The following is a 22,247-nucleotide window of genomic DNA, read 5'->3' as shown; positions in this document are numbered from 1 at the left end:
CTAATTATATGTTAGTACAAAAATGGAAATTGTAGATACTTTGGATGGGAGTTAGAATGCCATGAATAAAGGTTATGGATCAGATCAGGCACAGCATCAAAACCTCTAACATTAGCATTTTGGGTGGATAGATAGAGGTTATGCAGCAATTTATGATTTCTGCAACATGTTCATAGATCTCAGTCATAATGTCTATTGCCCCTTTTCCAGCTTCAAGAAGCAAAGCACATGGAAAAGGAACGACACAAACATTTGCACCATTTGCAGCACTCTCCTGTAAGTCACCATGAGCTGGAACTACCTGCTGTGAGACACCTCCTGGAGCAGAGTGACCCGCTGTCTCGAGAACAGGAAGGGGAACTTGACAGGCACGTCAATGATATAGAGATTAGCCTCCCAGAAGAAGGAGAGTCTGAGAATGGCTATGATGCTACAAGTGCAGAGAGTGAACACGCGGAGGCTGACCAGTCCACGGAAGAAAGTGAGTAGCTACTCCGCTCAGCTCTCCATGTTACACACAGCAAGCACAACATTTGTTTGTTTATATTTTTCTTTTTAAATCTTAGGGAATTACTATAGTCTTTGTTATTACCTCTGATTACTAATTAATTGGAAACCTTGATTCTGACAGATCCCCATATAAATCATGCCCGTGTTGGCAAGTTATGGCAAAATCCCATGACTTACTTAATCCACTATAGAAATGTATATTATAATTTCCACAATAAGTGTTGGGCAAGGGCCATGGAAACTTTGCCACATTAGGATGTAGATATTAATAAAATTGCAAAAAGCAACCTGGGTTGGCTACTGCTACAGATCTATAAGTTTGCTCCTGTGTAATAATCATATCATTATCTTGGCTTCCTAATGCAGCACTCAGGAAAGACGGTCCCTTTATGAGGAACATGAAAGTACAGGACCACTGTACTGTAAAAAAATGTTTCCCATTAATGTGTTCCAAATGACTACTGCAGATGATTAAATGCATGGGAAATTGTTCTTTCATCTGTATTTTTGTTTTTGAAATGGCTGTTTTTGCTCATTTAAACCATCACATGTTCTTCTCAAGGAAATGCCCATAAAAGGGGCCGAGTCTGCAGGTAAAATTGACCTGTTAATGTTATTTATGTCTAAATATTGGTATTGAAATGCCAGTTGTGGTTGTGCACAACCAGCCATTTTAGATTTAAAAAGATCTTTTCCTATCCCCTACTGGGAGATTAATTAGTGCTAATGTCACCTGTTTACATAGCTTTTCTACAGATAATACATTTGCTGTTCATATTTTCCGGTGAGTGATGGTTTTCACTGGCAAAATAAAGGTAAATAAGCTATTTTCAAACAAGTTTAAATGTACCTTTGGGAACACATTAAAGTGGAGATCATTTTAGTGTGCAATGTCTCTCTAAGAACATCTCCGCCTCCCACAATAAAGTCATCCACACTAGACTGGAGGATAGATGTTACCCTGCAGGGCACATAGCAAGAAGACAGAAGATTTCAGGCATAGTAAGTGCCAACATGAGGTGGCATCCAGTTAAATTAATATATTTGGGAAAAAAAGGAAATAATTTCTTCTAAAAATGCTTAATGTTTACGTCTTATGCCACCTGTTAGCGCCCATAAAAAAGTTTTAAACCCCAGTAAACATCATCTCATGTGTGTTTTTGGTTTTATCTTGTTTTCTAAGTACAAACTTGTGGCACTTAAACTAAATTATTTTAAAAGGAAAGAATACTTAGAAGTGCAGGTATTTTGCAATGGCAGTGCCTTTTTGAAGCTATATGTTCAGTTACAAAGTTAGTTCTGTTTGTTCTTTTAGACCATTTGAAGCGTGAATTTGGAATTGCTGAAGAAAATAACAGTGACTGTGAGGAAAATGCACAAGATATTATTCAAAGCATCATAGAAGACATGATGGATGCTGTAATTGGAGGTGATACTCTTTATGCTGATTTTTAATATACTAAAAGCTTTACAAAAACATAATCTTTGAATTTAAAGAGACAGTATATTCCTTTCATGTTTCAGAAGGCATATATGTACATCCACCAATCACCATTTAGTTCCTACTAGTGCATTGCTGCTCTTGAGCCTACCTAGTTTAACCTTTTAACAAAGGAAACAGACAGAACAAAGCAAATTTGATAATAAAAGTAAATTGGAAAATGGCATGCTCTATCTGAATCATGAAAGAAAAACGTTGGGATTCATATCCATTTAAAATAAGCTTTAAAACAATTTGTTTTTATTTTACTATAGATTAAAAGAATGGCGTAGATTAAGAATGGAATATGTTTGGAAGCAATTATTTAAATAATGTCATCAGTAGACTGAAATGATAAAAAGTTGATGTATCTAGCCTTTTTGAAGATCAATTTTTTTTATTTGACTAAAGATCAAACACTCACTTTTACTTTCCTTATTCGTACTATAGACTGTTTAGCACAATATACCAATCTAGAATTTGAAATATTTAAAAACATTTACATCTTATTTCTTTCATATTTTTATAGAATGAACTAGGGGTAGAAAACCCTTCTACGTCTAAGGGGGTAGATACTCCTCTAGATATACTTATCCTCTTAAGTTATTTCAGCTTCTTTCTGTTTAAAATAAGGTATAGCAAGATGGGAGTCTGTCTATATAGCTCCTCCCCTAACTGCCATATCCAGTCATTCTCTTGCAACTCTCGACAAGCATGGAAGTAGTAAGAGAGAAGTGGTGAAACGTAGTTGTTTTTTTCTTCAATTAAAAGTTTGTTATTTTTAAATGGTACCGGAGTTGTACTATTTTTGTCCCAGGCAGAAAATAGAAGAAGAATCTGCCTGTGATCTCTAATGATCTTAGCAGGTTGTAACCAAGATCCATTGCTGTTCTCACACATAACTGAAGAGAGAGGTAACTTCAGCTGGGGAATGGCATGCAGGTTTATCCTGCTATGAGGTATGTGCAGTTAAAAAAAATTCTAGAGATGTAAATGCTAAAAAATGCTGCTGATACCAGATTTATGTAAGGTAAGCCTGATTACAGTGATTTAATAGCGACTAGTATCATGCTTACTGTCAGAGGTAATACTCTTATAAATTTTCAATTCCTGTTATATAAAACGTTTGCTGGAAGTGTTTAAACGTTTTTATATATGTTTTGGTGATAAAACTTTATTGGGGCCTAGTTTTTTCCACATGGCTGGCTTAAATTTGCCTAGAAACAGTTTTCTTAGGCTTTCCACTGTTTAGACATGAGTGGGTGGGGCCTAATTCAGCGCTTAATTGTGCATTAAATTTTACAGACTGAGACATCCAGCTTTCCTGAAGGAGTCCCCTGAATGCTATAGCATTTCTCTGAAGGGCTTTTAGGCTTTCCAAAGTCGTTTGTTTGGCAAGGTAGGGCCACAGCAGAGCTGTGGCAGTTTGTTGTGACTGTTAAAAAACGTCTATATTGTTTTTTTGATCCATTTTTTGAACTAAGGGGTTAATCATCCATTTGCAAGTGGGTGCAATGCTCTGTTAGCTTATTATACACACTGTAAAAATTTCATTTGATTTACTGCTTTTTTTCACTGTTTTTCAAATTCTGACCTTTATTTTTCTTAAAGGCACAGTACCGTTTTTATTTTTTGCTTGTTAACTTGCTTTAAAGTGTTTTCCAAGCTTGCTGGTCTCATTGCTAGTCTGGTTAAACATGTCTGACATAGAGGAAACTCCTTGTTCATTATGTTTAGAAGCCATGCTGGAACCCCCTCTTAGAATGTGTACCAAATGTACTGATTTCACTTTAAGTAATAAAGACCATATTCTGTCTTTAAAAAATTTATCACCAGAGGAATCTGACGAGGGGGAAGTTATGCCGACTAACTCGCCCCACGTGTCAGACACTTTGACTCCCGCTCAAGGGACTCACGCTCAAATGGCGCCAAGTACATCTAGTGTGCCCATGGCCTTTACTTTACAAGACATGGCGGCAGTCATGGATAATACACTGTCAGCGGTATTATCCAGACTACCTGGGTTACGAGGAAAGCGAGACAGCTCTGGAGTTAGAAGAAATACAGAGCATACTGACGCTTTAGTATCTATGTCTGATACTCCCTCACAATATGCAGAAGCTGAGGAAGGAGAGCTTCTTTCTGTGGGTGATGTTTCTGACTCAGGGAAGAGGATTCAACCTGATTCTGATATGTCAACATTTAAATTTAAGCTTGAACACCTCCGCGTATTGCTCAAGGAGATTTTAGCTGCTCTGAATGACTGTGATACAATTGCAGTGCCAGAGCAATTGTGTAGATTGGATAAATACTATGCAGTGCCGGTGTGCACTGATGTTTTTCCAATACCTAAAAGGTTTACAGAAATTATTACTAAGGAATGGGATAAACCAGGTGTGCCGTTCTCCCCCCTCCTATTTTTAAGAAAATGTTTCCAATAGATGCCACCACACGGGACTTATGGCAGACAGTCCCTAAGGTGGAGGGAGCAGTTTCTACCCTAGCTAAGCGTACTACTATCCCTGTCGAGGACAGTTGTGCTTTCTTAGATCCAATGGATAAAAAGTTAGAGGTTACCTTAAGAAAATGTTTATTCAACAAGGTTTTATTCTACAGCCCCTTGCATGCATTGCCCCAGTCACTGCTGCTGTGGCTTTCTGGTTTCAGTCTCTGGAAGAGGCTTTACAGGTAGAGACCCCATTGGATGACATACTTGACAAGCTTAGAGCACTTAAGCTAGCCAATTCTTTTGTTTCTGATGCCATTGTTCATTTGACTAAACTAACGGCTAAAAATTCTGGTTTTGCTATTCAGGCGCGCAGGGCGCTATGGCTTAACTCATGGTCAGCTGACGTTACTTCAAAATCTAAGCTGCTTAACATTCCCTTCAAGGGGCAAACCCTATTCGGGCCTGGTTTGAAGGAGATCATTTCTGATATTATTGGAGGAAAAGGTCATGCCCTTCCTCAGGATAGGTCCAAATCAAGGGCCAAACAGACAAATTTTCGTGCCTTTCGAAACTTCAAGGTGAGTGCGGCATCAACTTCCTCTAATGCAAATCGAGAGGGAACTTTTACCCAGTCCAAGTCGGTCTGGAGACCTAACCAGACCTGGAACAAAGGTAAGCAGGCCAAAAAGCCTGCTGCTGCCTCTAAGACAGCATGAAGGATCGGCCCCCTATCCGGTAACGGATCTAGTAGGGGGCAGACTTTCGCTCTTCGCCCAGGCTTGGGCAAGAGATGTCCAGGATCCCTGGGCGTTGGAAATTGTATCCCAGGGATATCTTCTGGACTTCAGAGCTTCTCCTCCGAAAGGGAGATTTCACCTTTCACAATTATCTGCAAACCAGATAAAGAGAGAGGCATTCTTACACTGTGTTCAAGACCTCCTAGTTATGGGAGTGATCCATCCAGTTCCAAAGGAGGAACAGGGACAGGGATTTTACTGTTTGTGGTTCCCAAAAAAGAGGGAACCTTCAGACCAATTTTAGATCTCAAGATCTTAAACAAATTCCTCAGAGTCCCATCATTCAAGATGGAGACTATTCGTACCATCCTACCTATGATCCAGGAGGGTCAATACATGACTACAGTGGATTTAAAGGATTCTTATCTTCACATTCCGATACACAAAGATCATCATCGGTTTCTCAGGTTTGCCTTCCTAGACAGGCATTACCAGTTTGTAGCTCTTCCCTTTGGGTTAGCTACAGCCCCAAGAATCTTTACGAAGGTTCTGGGGTCACTTCTGGCGGTCCTAAGACCGCGGGGCATAGCAGTGGCCCCTTATTTAGACGACATTCTGATACAGGCGTCAAATTTCTAAATTGCCAAGTCTCATACGGACATAGTTCTGGCATTTCTGAGGTCGCATGGGTGGAAGGTGAACGAAGAAAAGAGTTCTCTATCCCCTCTCACAAGAGTCTCCTTTCTGGGAACTCTAATAGATTCTGTAGAAATGAGGATTTACCTTACGGAGTCCAGGTTATCAAAACTTCTAAATTCCTGCCGGGTTCTTTATTCCACTTCTCGCCCTTCGGTGGCTTAGTGTATGGAAGTAATCGGCTTAATGGTAGCGACAATGGACATAGTGCCGTTTGCACGCCTACATCTCAGACCGCTGCACCTCTGCATGCTCAGTCAGTGGAATGGGGATTACACAGATTTGTCCCCTCTACTAAATCTGGATCAAGAAACCAGGGATTCTCTTCTCTGGTGGCTATCTCGGGTCCATCTGTCCAAAGGTATGACCTTTCGCAGGCCAGATTGGACAATTGTAACGACAGATGCCTTCTAGGCTAGGGGGCAGTCTGGAACTCCCTGAAGGCTCAGGGATCGTGGACTCAGGAGGAGACTCTCCTTCCAATAAACATTCTGGAACTAAGAGGGATATTCAATGCTCTTCAGGCTTGGCCTCAGCTAGCGACAATGAGGTTCATCAGATTTCAGTCGGACAACATCACGACTGTGGCTTACATCAGCCATCAAGGGGGAACAAGGAGTTCCCTAGCGATGTTAGAAGTCTCAAAGATAATTCGCTGGGCAGAGATTTTTTATTAAAGCGTGGCTTCTCCGAGTCAGTCATTGATACCTTAATTCAGGCTCGAAAGCCTGTCACCAGGAAAATCTATCATAAGATATGGCGTAAATATCTTTATTGGTGTGAATCCAAGGGTTACTCGTGGAGTAAAGTTAGGATTCCCAGGATATTATCTTTTCTCCAAGAAGGATTGGAAAAAGGATTGTCAGCTAGTTCCTTAAAGGGACAGTTTTCTGCTCTGTCTATTCTTTTGCACAAGCGTCTGGCGGATGTTCCAGACGTTCAGGCATTTTGTCAGGCTTTAGTTAGAATCAAGCCTGTATTTAAACCTGTTGCTCCGCCATGGAGTTTAAATTTGGTTCTTAAAGTTCTTCAAGGAGTTCCGTTTGAACCTCTTCATTCCATAGATATCAAGCTTTTATCTTGAAAGGTTCTATTTTTGGTAGCTATTTCCTCGGCTCGTAGAGTCTCAGAGTTATCTGCCTTACAATGTGATTCCCCTTATCTGATCTTCCATGCAGATAAGGCAGTTTTGCGTACCAAACCTTGGTTTTTACCTAAGGTGGTATCTAATAAGAATATCAATCAGGAGATTGTTGTTCCATCATTGTGTCCTAATCCTTCTTCAAAAAAGGAACGTCTATAACACAATCTTGACGTGGTTCGTGCTTTAAAGTATTATTTACAAGCTACTAAAGATTTTCGTCAAACATCTGCTTTGTTTGTTGTTTACTCTGGACAGAGGAAAGGCCAAAAGGCTTCGGCAACTTCTCTTTCACTTTGGCTAAGAAGTATAATACGCTTAGCTTATGAGTCTGCTGGCCAGCAGCCTCCTGAGAGGATTACAGTTCATTCTACTAGAGCTGTGGCTTCCACATGGGCCTTTAAAAATGAGGCTTCTGTTGAACAGATTTCCAAGGCGGCGACTTGGTCTTCGCTTCATACTTTTTCAAAATTCTATAAATTTGATACTTTTGCTTCTTCAGAGGCTATTTTTGGGAGAAAGGTTTTACAGGCAGTGATACCTTCCGTTTAAGTACCTGCCTTGTCCCTCCCTTCATCCGTGTACTTTAGCTTTGGTATTGGTATCCCACAAGTAATGGATGATCCGTGGACTGGATACACCTTACAAGAGAATACATAATTTATGCTTACCTGATAAATTTATTTCTCTTGTGGTGTATCCAGTCCACGGCCCGCCCTGTCATTTTAAGTCAGGTATTTTTTAACTTTAAACTACAGTCACCACTGCACCCTATGGTTTCTCCTTTCTCTTGCTTGTCTTCGGTCGAATGACTGTATATGGCAGTTAGGGGAGGAGCTATATAGACAGCCCTGCTGTGGGTGATCCTCTTGCAACTTCCTGTTGGGAAGGAGAATATCCCACAAGTAATGGATGATCCGTGGACTGGATACACCACACGAGAAATAAATTTATCAGGTAAGCATAAATTATGTTTTTTCTATGTACCTGTGCTCAACCAGACACTTCAGTCCTGCTCTGAAATACACAGTGGAAATCATGTTGTACATTCTTTTTATTTGTAATAATTTTGTCATTGAGGGTTCTCCTTGTAATGTCCATATTTCCATTAACCTTGGGTGGGACTCATTTTTTTTTCTCTTGTGGTTAATTTTGAGTTTACATCCCTTCTAAAATAAACATTAAATAAAGTACTTCACAAATGAATTAACAGGTCCACTAGTTATTTGTCTAACAACCCTCTCATGAAGAATAAGTTTAAATACAGACTCGTTCACTTTATTTTACTGTGATTCAAAGGAATTATAAATACAAAGCTTCATTTTTTCCCTCCATTTAGAGATATATTTACAATGAGGGTCTTTCTACCTGTAGGTTTAGCAGGGAGGAGAATAAGATATGTTTTTAATGAACAGATCATGCTAGAAGCTGCTTAAAAGGACAGTAAAGTCAATTTATTTCATAAGGTGGTGAGAGTCCAGGATCCATTGCTCCTGGGATTCAACTCCTGGCCACTAGGAGGAGGCAAAGATTCCCAAAACTCCAAGAGTACTTCATCCCCCCCCACCTGTCTGTTATGCCAGTCTAATCTTTGCCTCCTAAGAGGAAGGTGAAGAATGGAGGTTCTCCTTTTTCTTCGTTGAGAGGGGTCCTCAGACTGATTTGAGGCCAATTTTTCCCTCAGAGAGCTACTACAGAAAGACATAGGGAATATTGGAGTATAGGGTAGTGACACAATTAATCCCGGTGAAGGAGTTAGTCACAAGCCTCTTTAGCCTCTTCCTGTTGGGTCGTCGAGATACTCCTTACCCAGATCCCCTGATGTGATGTACACAGGACTGGATGGGCTCTCTACTGGACACAGTCTGCCTGCAGTGGGTAAGCACAGTAGAGAGTGCTAGAAGGTAAGTACAGACACATTACATTGGCACATAGCTTACAAGCTATTAGCAGGTACACTTACATATTTGTACATTATAGCCAGGAGACTTTACACACACAAACATACCACCGTATGCACTAGACTCTATATTAATTTATTGTTTAGATGTGTTTGTGGGACAGGCTTTTGGTCTATGGAGCTTTAACCACTTTATATGTGTCTACTATTACTTATTTTACTGACTTGAACAATCTTTTGCTTTTAAGGGTTAACCTTTTTATTTTTGTCAGCACTTAGTGCGTTCCCTCTCTTATCTCCTGTCAGTTTTATGACTTGCAATTGACAGGTTAGCGCTGTAGCGTAATCCCGTATCCCTAGGCTGTATTATATTGTATTTCGCTATTTTCCTTCATAGCACTTTTGCACTTGTTAAGTTTCTTGTGTGCGCACTGGATTATTGCGCAGTAGTTGTAGGCTCCCACATTATAGAGTCGCTCTCCTGAAGTCAGTTAGCACGCTTTGTATTTAACTTTAGTTTTTATTGCTGTGTGGCACTGTTGGGGTTAAATATTTCCTAACTATGTTTTCAGCTGTGGCTATTTTCATGATGGGGTTAAGATTCTCTTTGTTATAAGAGCATCCTACTTTTTGTGCACATTACATTTAGCTAAGTGGTTTACTTTTTTCCTAGTCCACTAGTTGTGGACTAGGATGTTATCAGTCCCTGAGGTTTTTCTCTATATACTGTATATTATCCCCAATAATATTGTGATAACTATATATATTTACTATGTGGTTATTTACTTTCTACTTTTTCTGTATTCCACCTGAAATGGAGTATTCTGGAACTGTTACCACTATTCTAGCTCCTTTAGAGGGGATATCCTTATTCTCTATATTTAAGTGTTTTTGTTTTGCAAGCTGCTTACTGTTAACTCCCTAATCAGCTTTGCAATTACTGTATGGATCTCCTTTTGTATTCTAATCAGACTAATGCTGTCCTTGCCTCTAAAGCAATCTGTCCTCTCTCTGTTTGTTCTGTACAGGGAAGTGTTTCAGATTTTTCTCCATGATTTAAAGTTTTGTGCGCTCATCTGCTTCTTTGATGCCACCTCCAAGCAAGCGCAAAAGAACTAGATACATCTGACTCACAGAATATCAGATTAGATAATCACCTTCTCATGGAGTATGCCTCTGACCTTTGTCTTCAGAAGGTGAAATTATTCCAGATGATCACATTTCTCTTGTTAAGTGTATCCAGTCCACGGATCATCCATTACTTGTGGGATATTCTCCTTCCCAACAGGAAGTTGCAAGAGGATCACCCACAGCAGAGCTGCTATATAGCTCCTCCCCTCACTGCCATATCCAGTCATTCTCTTGCAACTCTCAACTAAGATGGAGGTCGTAAGAGGACTGTGGTGTTTTATACTTAGTTTATTTCTTCAATCAAAAGTTTGTTATTTTTAAATGGTACCGGAGTGTACTGTTTATCTCAGGCAGTATGTAGAAGAAGAATCTGCCTGCGTTTTCTATGATCTTAGCAGAAGTAACTAAGATCCTTTGCTGTTCTCACATATTCTGAGGAGTGAGGTAACTTCAGAGGGGGAATAGCGTGCAGGTTTTCCTGTAATAAGGTATGTGCAGTTAAAATATTTTTCTAGGGATGGAATTTGCTAGAAAATGCTGCTGATACCGAAGTAATGTAAGTAAAGCCTTAAATGCAGTGATAGCGACTGGTATCAGGCTTATTAATAGAGATACATACTCTTATAAAAGTGTATTTTAAAACGTTTGCTGGCATGTTTAATCGTTTTTTACATATGTTTGGTGATAAAACTTATTGGGGCCTAGTTTTTTCCACATGGCTGGCTTGAATTTTGCCTAGAAACAGTTCCCTGAGGCTTCCCACTGTTGTAATATGAGTGGGAGGGGCCTATTTTGGCGTTTTTTTGCACAGCAAAAATTACAGACACAGACATCCAGCTTCTTCCTGCATGATCCAGGACTTCTCTGAAGGGCTCAAAAGGCTTCAAAAGTCGTATTGAGGAAGGTAAAAAGCCACAGTAGAGCTGTGGCAGTTGTTGTGACTGTTTAAAAAACGTTTTTGTCATTTGTTATTCCGTTTTTGGTATTAAGGGGTTAATCATCGATTTGCAAGTGGGTGCAATGCTCTGCTAACTTATTACATACACTGTAAAAATTTTGTTAGTGTAACTGCATTTTTTCACTGTTATTTCAAAATTTGGGAAAATTTGTGTTTCTTAAAGGCGCAGTAACGTTTTTTATATTGCTTGTAAACTTGTTTTAAAGTGTTTTCCAAGCTTGCTAGTCTCATTGCTAGTCTGTTTAAACATGTCTGACACAGAGGAACCTACTTGTTCATTATGTTTCAAAGCCATGGTGGAGCCCCATAGGAGAATGTGTACTAAATGTATTGATTTCACCTTAAACAGTAAAGATCAGTCTTTATCTATAAAAGAATTATCACCAGAGGGTTCTGTCGAGGGGGAAGTTATGCCGACTAACTCTCCCCACGTGTCAGACCCTTCGCCTCCCGCTCAGGGGATGCACGCTAATATGGCGCCAATTACATCAGGGACGCCCATAGCGATTACCTTGCAGGACATGGCTGCAATCATGAATAATGCCCTGTCAGAGGTATTATCTAGATTGCCTGAATTAAGAGGCAAGCGCGATAGCTCTGGGGTTAGGAGAGCGCGCAAATGCTGTTAGGGCCATGTCTGATACTGCGTCACAGTATGCAGAACATGAGGACGGAGAGCTTCAGTCTGTGGGTGACATCTCTGACTCGGGGAAACCTGATTCAGAGATTTCTAATTTTAAATTTAAGCTTGAGAACCTCCGTGTATTGCTTGGGGAGGTATTAGCTGCTCTGAATGACTGTAACACAGTTGCAATTCCAGAGAAATTGTGTAGGCTGGATAGATAATATGCGGTGCCGGTGTGTACTGACGTTTTTCCTATACCTAAAAGGCTTACAGAAATTATTAGTAAGTAGTGGGATAGACCCGGTGTGCCCTTTTCCCCACCTCCTATATTTAGAAAAATGTTTCCAATAGACGCCACTACACGGGACTTATGGCAGACGGTCCCTAAGGTGGAGGGAGCAGTTTCTACTTTAGCAAAGCGTACCACTATCCCGGTTGAGGACAGTTGTGCTTTTTCAGATCCAATGGATAAAAAATTGGAGGGTTACCTTAAGAAAATGTTTATTCAACAAGGTTTTATTTTACAGCCCCTTGCATGCATTGCGCCTGTCAATGCTGCGGCGGCATTCTGGTTTGAGGCCCTGGAAGAGGCCATCCAGACAGCTCCATTGAATGAAATTATTGACAAGCTTAGAACGCTTAAGCTAGCCAATTCATTTGTTTCTGATGCCATTGTTCATTTGACTAAACTAACGGCTAAGAATTCCGGATTCGCCATCCAGGCGCGTAGGGCGCTATGGCTTAAATCCTGGTCAGCTGACGTGACTTCAAAGTCTAAATTACTCAACATTCCTTTCAAGGGGCAGACCTTATTCGGGCCTGGCTTGAAGGAAATTATTGCTGACATTACTGGAGGCAAGGGTCATACCCTTCCTCAGGACAGGGCCAAATCAAAGGCCAAACAGTCTAATTTTCGTGCCTTTCGAAATTTCAAGGCAGGAGCAGCATCAACTTCCTCCGCTTCAAAACAAGAGGGAACTGTTGCTCATTCCAGACAGGCCTGGAAACCTAACCAGTCCTGGAACAAGGGCAAGCAGGCCAGAAAGCCTGCTGCTGCCCCCAAGACAGAATGAAGGAAAGGCCCCCTATCCGGAAACGGATCTAGTGGGGGGCAGACTTTTTCTCTTCGCCCAGGCGTGGGCAAGAGATGTTCAGGATCCCTGGGCGTTGGAGATCATATCTCAGGGATATCTTCTGGACTTCAAAGCTTCTCCTCCACAAGGGAGATTTCATCTTTCAAGGTTATCAGCAAACCAGATAAAGAAAGAGGCATTCCTAAGCTGTGTGCAAGACCTCCTAGTAATGGGAGTGATCCATCCAGTTCCGCGGACGGAACAAGGACAGGGATTTTATTCAAATCTGTTTGTGGTTCCCAAGAAAGAGGGAACGTTCAGACCAATCTTGGATCTAAAGATCTTAAACAAATTCCTCAGAGTTCCATCATTCAAAATGGAAACTATTCGGCCCATCCTACCCATGATCCAAGAGGATCAGTACATGACCACAGTGGACTTAAAGGATGCCTACCTTCACATACCGATTCACAAAGATCATCATCGGTTCCTAAGGTTTGCCTTTCTAGACAGGCATTACCAATTTGTAGCTCTTCCCTTCGGGTTGGCCACTGCCCCGAGAATTTTTACAAAGGTTCTGGGCTCACTTCTGGCAGTTCTAAGACCGCGAGGCATAGCGGTGGCTCCGTATCTAGACGACATCCTGATACAGGCGTAAAGCTTTCAAATTGCCAAGTCTCATACAGAGATAGTTCTGGCATTTCTGAGGTCGCATGGGTGGAAAGTGAATGTGGAAAAGAATTCTCTATCACCACTCACAAGAGTCAAGAGTCTCCTTCCTAGGCACTCTTATAAATTCTGTAGAGATGAAAATTTACCTGACGGAGTCCAGGTTATCAAAACTTCTAAATGCTTGCTGTGTCCTTCATTCCATTCCACGCCCGTCAGTGGCTCAGTGCATGGAAGTAATCGGCTTAATGGTAGCGGCAATGGACATAGTGCCATTTGCGCGCCTGCATCTCAGACCGCTGCAATTATGCATGCTAAGTCAGTGGAATGGGGATTACTCAGATTTGTCCCCTCTACTAAATCTGGATCAAGAGACCAGAGATTCTCTTCTCTGGTGGCTTTCTCTGGTCTATCTGTCCAAGGTTATGACCTTTCGCAGGCCAGATTGGACGATTGTAACAACAGATGCCAGCCTTCTAGGTTGGGGCGCAGTCTGGAACTCCCTGAAGGCTCAGGGATCGTGGACTCGGGAGGAGAAACTCCTCCCAATAAATATTCTGGAGTTAAGAGCAATATTCAATGCTCTTCTAGCTTGGCCTCAGTTAGCAACCCTGAGGTTCATCAGATTTCAGTCGGACAACATCACGACTGTGGCTTACATCAACCATCAAGGGGGAACCAGGAGTTCCCTAGCGATGTTAGAAGTCTCAAAGATAATTCGCTGGGCAGAGTCTCACTCTTGCCACCTGTCAGCAATCCACATCCCAGGCGTAGAGAACTGGGAGGCGGATTTTCTAAGTCGTCAGACTTTTCATCCGGGGGAGTGGGAACTCCATCCGGAGGTGTTTGCTTAACTGGTCCATCGTTGGGGCAAACCAGAACTGGATCTCATGGCGTCTCGCCAGAACACCAAGCTTCCTTGTTACAGATCCAGGTCCAGGGACCCGGGAGCAACGCTGATAGATGCTCTAGCAGCTCCTTGGTTCTTCAACCTGGCCTATGTGTTTCCACCGTTTCCTCTGCTCCCTCGACTGATTGCCAAAATCAAACAGGAGAGAGCATCAGTGATTCTGATAGCGCCTGCGTGGCCACGCAGGACCTGGTATGCAGACCTAGTGGACATGTCATCTCTTCCACCATGGACTCTGCCTCTGAGGCATGACCTTCTAATACAAGGTCCTTTCAATCATCCAAATCTAATTTCTCTGAGACTGACTGCATGGAGATTGAACGCTTGATTCTATCAAGGCGTGGCTTCTCCGAGTCAGTCATTGATACCTTAATACAGGCTCGGAAGCCTGTCACCAGGAAAATCTACCATAAGATATGGCGTAAATATCTTTATTGGTGTGAATCCAAGAGTTACTCATGGAGTAAGGTTAGGATTCCTAGGATATTGTCCTTTCTCCAAGAGGGTTTGGACAACGGCTTATCAGCTAGTTCTTTAAAAGGACAGATCTCTGCTCTGTCTATTCTTTTGCACAAGCGTCTGGCAGAAGTTCCAGATGTCCAGGCATTTTGTCAGGCTTTGGTTAGGATTAAGCCTGTGTTTAAAACTGTAGCTCCCCCGTGGAGCTTAAACTTGGTTCTTAAAGTTCTTCAGGGAGTTCCGTTTGAACCCCTTCATTCCATTGATATTAAACTTTTATCTTGGAAAGTTCTGTTTTTGATGGTTATTTCCTCGGCTCGAAGAGTCTCTGAGTTATCTGCCTTACATTGTGATTCTCCTTATCTGATTTTTCATTCAGACAAGGTAGTTCTGCGTACCAAACCTGGGTTTTTACCTAAGGTGGTTTCTAACAGGAATATCAATCAAGAGATTGTTGTTTCATCATTGTGTCCTAATCCTTCTTCAAAGAAGGAACGTCTTTTGCATAATCTGGACGTAGTCCGTGCCTTGAAGTTTTACTTACAGGCTACTAAAGATTTTCGTCAAACATCTGCCCTGTTTGTCGTTTACTCTGGACAGAGGAGAGGTCAAAAAGCTTCGACAACCTCTCTCTCCTTTTGGCTTCGGAGCATAATACGCTTAGCCTGTGAGACTGCTGGACAGCAGCCCCCTGAAAGGATTACAGCTCATTCTACTAGAGCTGTGGCTTCCACCTGGGCCTTTAAAAATGAGGCCTCTGTTGAACAGATTTGCAAGGCTGCGACTTGGTCTTCGCTTCACACCTTTTCAAAATTTTACAAATTTGACACTTTTGCTTCTTCGGAGGCTGTTTTTGGGAGAAAGGTTCTACAGGCAGTGGTTCCTTCCGTTTAAGTTCTTGCCTTGTCCCTCCCATCATCCGTGTACTTTAGCTTTGGTATTGGTATCCCACAAGTAATGGTTGATCCGTGGACTGTATACACTTAACAAGAGAAAACATAATTTATGCTTACCTGATAAATTTATTTCTCTTGTAGTGTATCCAGTCCACGGCCCGCCCTGTCCTTTTAAGGCAGGTCTAAATTTTAATTAAACTACAGTCACCACTGCACCCTATGGTTTCTCCTTTCTCGTCTTGTTTCGGTCGAATGACTGGATATGGCAGTGAGGGGAGGAGCTATATAGAAGCTCTGCTGTGGGTGATCCTCTTGCAACTTCCTGTTGGGAAGGAGAATATCCCACAAGTAATGGATGATCCGTGGACTGGATACACTACAAGAGAAATAAATTTATCAGGTAAGCATAAATTATGTTTTTTCATGTTCAAACTTGAAAATATTTGCTCTCTGCTAAGAGAGGTTTTATGTTCTATTGGTGTACAGAACTTTAATCCTCAAGAGGAAAATCGTCTGGGCAACTAGACCACTCATTTTTAAACCACTCCAGAGGATTTTTAGATTCATGAAGATATTACAGAAATAATTACAAAAGAATGGTTAAAACCTGCTATTGCTTATAATCCAGCTTCATGGATTAATAAAATGTTTCCTTTACCAGTTTCTAGTTTTTAGCTTTGGGAAACTATTGCTAAGGTGGATGGCTCTATTTTCACCCTAGCTAAACGCACTACTGTCATTTTAAGGAAAGTACTTATTTGTATGATTCAATAATCTGGAAACTAGAGTCTTTTCACAGAAGAGCTTTGCAACGAGCAGGTTTTCTGTTTACACCAGCAATCTGTATTGCTTGTGTGGCTAGAATCTCTACTCTGTGGTGTGACAATCTATCTGATGACTTATCAGATTAATATGTAGAGGGAGATTTTCAACTTAAGTTTAAATAATGAGATATGCTATGGGCTTTGTGGTTGAAATCATGGTCAGCTGGCAGGATTTCTGGACCAGGCTTTATCTCTCCCTTTTCAGGAAAAAAAATTGTTTGGGTCTGGCCTATATGATATCCATTTCTCCTGTGACTATCACTGTAGGAAAGGGTGCTTTTCTTTCTCAAGGAAAAAAATAGCAATTTAAAGGGACACTCAATCAAAATTAAACTTTCATTATTCAGATAGAGCATGCTATTTTAAACAACTTTCCAATTTACTTCCATTAACTAAATGTACACAGTCTTTTTATATTTAAACTTTTTGAGTCACCAGCTCCTACTGAGCATGTGCAAGAATAAGTGTGTATGCATTTGTAAATGGCTGATGGCTGTCACATGGTACGTGTATGCATTTGTGATTGGCTGATGGCTGTCACATGATACAGGGGGAGTGGAAAAAGACAACTTTTAAAATTGTCAGAAAAAAAATCTACTACTCATTTGAAGTTCAGACTAAGTGCTATAGCATTGTCTTGTTATCTTGCATTTGTTGATTATGCAAATCTACTGTGTTGACTGGTCCTTTAAGTCATTTTTGTTCTTCTTTGTCAATTAAGGGACCAAAAAACATCCTCTTCACAGAAATCAGGAATTTTTAAAATCTTCCTGGAAGTCCAATACTAACTGGAACAAGGCTTCCAGTTCAATATTTTATTCTGTAAGGGGCAGATTACATCTTTTTGGGTTGCCTGGTCTCAATCGGTTCAGAATCCTTAGGTCTGCAGTAGGGTACAGAAAAGAATTCAAATCACGACCTCCTCAAGGAAGATTTATTCTGTCTTGTGTTCTAAGGGATAATGTAATGGCAAATGCCTTCCTTCAATGTGTAGCAGATCTGTAATTAATAGTTTGTGTTTGTTTTGGACAATGCCAATGTTTTTTATTTTTTTATTATTGTTTTGCAATAAAGAGGGGGTTACATTAGGACTATTCTAGATTTTAAATCTCTAGTTTTTCTGGATTCCTACTTTCAAGATGTAATCAATTCAGACTATTCTCGCTTTGATTCAGCAGCGTCTATATATGTCCTTTATTGATTTGAATGATGCTTACCTTCATATTCCTATTCACAAGGACCACTATCTATTTTTAAGGTTTGTCTTTCAAGACAAGTTCTTTCAGTTTGTCCTTATTCTCTTTGGTCCAGCTACAGCTCCCATAGTTTTTATTAAGATTCTGGTAGCTTTCCATACCTGGACAATATCTTGGTTTAGGCTCCATTTGTTTTGTTGTTTCTTTGAAGGCATAGTTGGAGAATCAAGTTCCTTAGAGTTCTGTTTCTCCACAGACAAGTTCTTTGAGTCTTTTCTTAAGAGAACACGAGTTTAAATATTCAAATAACTTGTGAATGTCTGCAATCTATTGCCAATAGTACAGTAGCTCAGGGCATGGAAGTGTTAGGTCTGAAGATAGCAGCATTAGAGGCTATTCTTTTTGAATGGTTGCACAAATAATCTTTTGCTCTACATGCTACTTTGGGGTGCACTGATTATTATCAACTCTCCAATAGAATCTTATTGGATTTCGAAGTGAGATAGACCATGCCATAATGGACAAATCTACATTTAATTTCTTTAGGGGCAGCTTTCCTTTGTCCAATCTGGACAATATTCACATAAGGGCAAGTCTTTTATGTTGGGGGGTAGTATGGCAGGAAACCACAGAGTTTTGGTCTCCTCAATAGGTGAGGCTACCAATAAGTATTTAAAAAAACAAACAAACTATGTGCAATCTTCAAGGCCTTCAGAACTGGCCCCTTCTTAGACAACATACTTATCTGTTTGTTTGTTTTTCAATCAGAAAATCTCTCTGACTTTTTCAATAATCATGGGAAACTTGCAGTTCCCTAGCGATGAAAGCAGTTTCCCAAGTTTTGTCTTGGGTAGAAATTAATCTCTGTTCAATTTCAGTGATTCATTTCCAAGTGGTTATCATCCGGAAAGCAGTCTATTTCAGTCTCCGATCTATTCTTTTGGTAGCTCTCTGGATTTATTCAATCAGATTGTAGATCAGTATTGTCTACCAGTGATAGATCTATTGTTTTCTCTTTTCATCGACAACATTTCCCAGATATTAAGCAAAATCTAGTAATTCAGGTGCAGTTTATAGATGATCTAACTGTTCACTGATCTTTTCTTCCTTCTATATTTTTCCTTCAATCTGTTACGCTACCAAGTGTGATACCTCAGATTAAAATGGAGATTTCATCAGTAGTTCTGATTGCTCCAATTTGGCTATGCTGAACTTACTGCGATAATCTAGTTAAGTTGTCCAGTTGTCCTCTAATAGGACCTAATGTCTCAAGGTCCCTTCTTTTTTCAAGAGCTTGAGTTACTCAATTTGATGTCTGGAAAGCCTGTTTCTAAGAAATTCTATATCAAGATTTGGAAAGTTTTTATTTCCTGATGTGATGATCATGGTTTTAGCTGGCATTCTTTTAGGATCCTAGAATTGTTCTTTTCTCCAACATAGGTGTGTCCGGTCCACGGCGTCATCCTTACTTGTGGGATATTCTCTTCCCCAACAGGAAATGGCAAAGAGCCCAGCAAAGCTGGTCACATGATCCCTCCTAGGCTCCGCCTACCCCAGTCATTCTCTTTGCCGTTGTACAGGCAACATCTCCACGGAGATGGCTTAGAGTTTTTTAGTGTTTAACTGTAGTTTTTCATTATTCAATCAAGAGTTTGTTATTTTCAAATAGTGCTGGTACGTACTATTTACTCAGAAACAGAAAAGAGATGAAGAATTCTGTTTGTATGAGGAAAATGATTTTAGCAACCGTAACTAAAATCCATGGCTGTTCCACACAGGACTGTTGAGAGCAATTAACTTCAGTTGGGGGAACAGTGTGCAGTCTCTTACTGCTTGAGGTATGACACATTCTAACAAGACGATGTAATGCTGGAAGCTGTCATTTTCCCTATGGGATTCGGTAAGCCATGTTTATTACGATTGTAAATAAGGGCTTCACAAGGGCTTATTTAAACTGTAGACTTTTTCTGGGCTAAATCGATTGATTATTAACACATATTTAGCCTTGAGGAATCATTTTATCTGGGTATTTTGATATAATAATATCGGCAGGCACTGTTTTAGACACCTTATTCTTTAGGGGCTTTCCCAAAGCATAGGCAGAGTCTCATTTTCGCGCCGGTGTTGCGCACTTGTTTTTGAGAGGCATGGCATGCAGTCGCATGTGAGAGGAGCTCTGATACTTATAAAAGACTTCTGAAGGCGTCATTTGGTATCGTATTCCCCTTTGGGTTTGGTTGGGTCTCAGCAAAGCAGATACCAGGGACTGTAAAGGGGTTTAAAGCTTAAAACGGCTCCGGTTCCGTTATTTTAAGGGTTAAAGCTTCCAAAATTGGTGTGCAATATTTTCAAAGCTTTAAGACGCTGTGGTGAAAATTTAGTGAATTTTGAACAATTCCTTCATGTTTTTTCGCAATTGCAGTAATAAAGTGTGTTCAGTTTAAAATTTAAAGTGACAGTAACGGTTTTATTTTAAAACGTTTTTTGTACTTTCTGATCAAGTTTATGCCTGTTTAACATGTCTGAACTACCAGATAGACTGTGTTCTGAATGTGGGGAAGCCAGAATTCCTATTCATTTAAATAAATGTGATTTATGTGATAATGACAATGATGCCCAAGATGATTCCTCAAGTGAGGGGAGTAAGCATGGTACTGCATCATTCCCTCCTTCGTCTACACGAGTCTTGCCCACTCAGGAGGCCCCTAGTACATCTAGCGCGCCAATACTCCTTACTATGCAACAATTAACGGCTGTAATGGATAATTCTGTCAAAAACATTTTAGCCAAAATGAACCCTTGTCAGCGTAAGCGTGGCTGCTCTGTTTTAGTTACTGAAGAGCATGACGACGCTGATATTAATATCTCTGAAGGGCCCCTAACCCAATCTGAGGGGGCCAGGGAGGTTTTGTCTGAGGGAGAAATTACTGATTTAGGGAACATTTCTCAGCAGGCTGAATCTGATGTGATTACATTTAAATTTAAATTGGAACATCTCCGCATTTTGCTTAAGGAGGTATTATCCACTCTGGATGATTGTGAAAATTTAGTCATCCCAGAGAAACTATGTAAAATGGACAAGTTCCTAGAGGTGCCGGGGCTCCCAGAAGCTTTTCCTATACCCAAGCGGGTGGCGGACATTGTTAATAAAGAATGGGAAAGGCCCGGTATTCCTTTCGTCCCTCCCCCCATATTTAAAAAATTGTTTCCTATGGTCGACCCCAGAAAGGACTTATGGCAGTCAGTCCCCAGGGACGAGGGAGCGGTTTCTACTTTAAACAAACGCACCACTATTCCCATAGAGGATAGTTGTGCTTTCAAAGATCCTATGGATAAAAAATTAGAAGGTTTGCTTAAAAAGATGTTTGTTCAGCAGGGTTACCTTCTACAACCCATTTCATGCATTGTCCCTGTCACTACTGCCGCATATTTCTGGTTTGATGAACTGCTTAAGGTGCTCGATAGTGACTCTCCTCCTTATGAGGAGATTATGGACAGAATCAATGCTCTCAAATTGGCTAATTCTTTCACTCTAGACGCCTCTTTGCAATTGGCTAAGTTAGCGGCTAAGAACTCTGGGTTTGCTATTGTGGCGCGCAGAGCGCTTTGGTTGAAATCTTGGTCGGCTGATGCGTCTTCCAAGAACAAGCTACTAAACATTCCTTTCAAGGGGAAAACGTTGTTTGGTCCTGACTTGAAAGAGATTATCTCTGATATCACTGGGGGTAAGGGCCACGCCCTTCCTCAGGATCGGCCTTTCAAGGCAAAAAATAGACCTAATTTTCGTCCCTTTCGTAAAAACGGACCAGCCCAAGGTGCTACGTCCTCTAAGCAAGAGGGTAATACTTCTCAGGCCAAGCCAGCTTGGAGACCAATGCAAGGCTGGAACAAGGGAAAGCAGGCCAAGAAACCTGCCACTGCTACCAAGACAGCATGAAATATTGGCCCCCGATCCGGGACCGGATCTGGTGGGGGGCAGACTCTCTCTCTTCGCTCAGGCTTGGGCAAGAGATGTTCTGGATCCTTGGGCGCTAGAAATAGTCTCCCAGGGTTATCTTCTGGAATTCAAGGGACTTCCCCCAAGGGGGAGGTTCCACAGGTCGCAGTTGTCTTCAGACCACATAAAAAGACAGGCGTTCTTACATTGTGTAGAAGACCTGTTAAAAATGGGAGTGATTCATCCTGTTCCATTAAGAGAACAAGGGATGGGGTTCTACTCCAATCTGTTCATAGTTCCCAAAAAAGAGGGAACGTTCAGACCAATCCTAGATCTCAAGATCTTAAACAAATTTCTCAAGGTCCCATCGTTCAAGATGGAAACCATTCGAACTATCCTTCCTTCCATCCAGGAAGGTCAATTCATGACCACGGTGGATTTAAAGGATGCGTATCTACATATTCCTATCTACAAGGAACATCATCGGTTCCTAAGGTTTGCATTCCTGGACAAACATTTCCAGTTCGTGGCGCTTCCTTTCGGATTAGCCACTGCTCCAAGGATTTTCACAAAGGTACTAGGGTCCCTTCTAGCGGTGCTAAGACCAAGGGGCATTGCAGTAGTACCTTACCTGGACGACATTCTGATTCAAGCGT

At 41.0% G+C, this 22,247-nt stretch overlaps 1 protein-coding gene across 1 annotated transcript in view; it reads left to right on the top strand.

Moving 5' to 3' along the window:
- ARFGEF1 (ADP ribosylation factor guanine nucleotide exchange factor 1) overlaps positions 1-22,247 on the top strand; it is a 489,402-nt gene that overhangs the window by 203,058 nt on the left and 264,097 nt on the right. The window contains 2 exon segments of the mRNA XM_053715099.1: positions 211-481; positions 1,826-1,939. Coding sequence (XP_053571074.1) covers positions 211-481; positions 1,826-1,939 — 385 coding nt within the window.

This window comes from Bombina bombina, chromosome 5 (assembly GCF_027579735.1).
Source record: "Bombina bombina isolate aBomBom1 chromosome 5, aBomBom1.pri, whole genome shotgun sequence".
NCBI lineage: Eukaryota > Metazoa > Chordata > Amphibia > Anura > Bombinatoridae > Bombina > Bombina bombina.
This window is presented reverse-complemented; position numbering and strand designations above follow the sequence as displayed.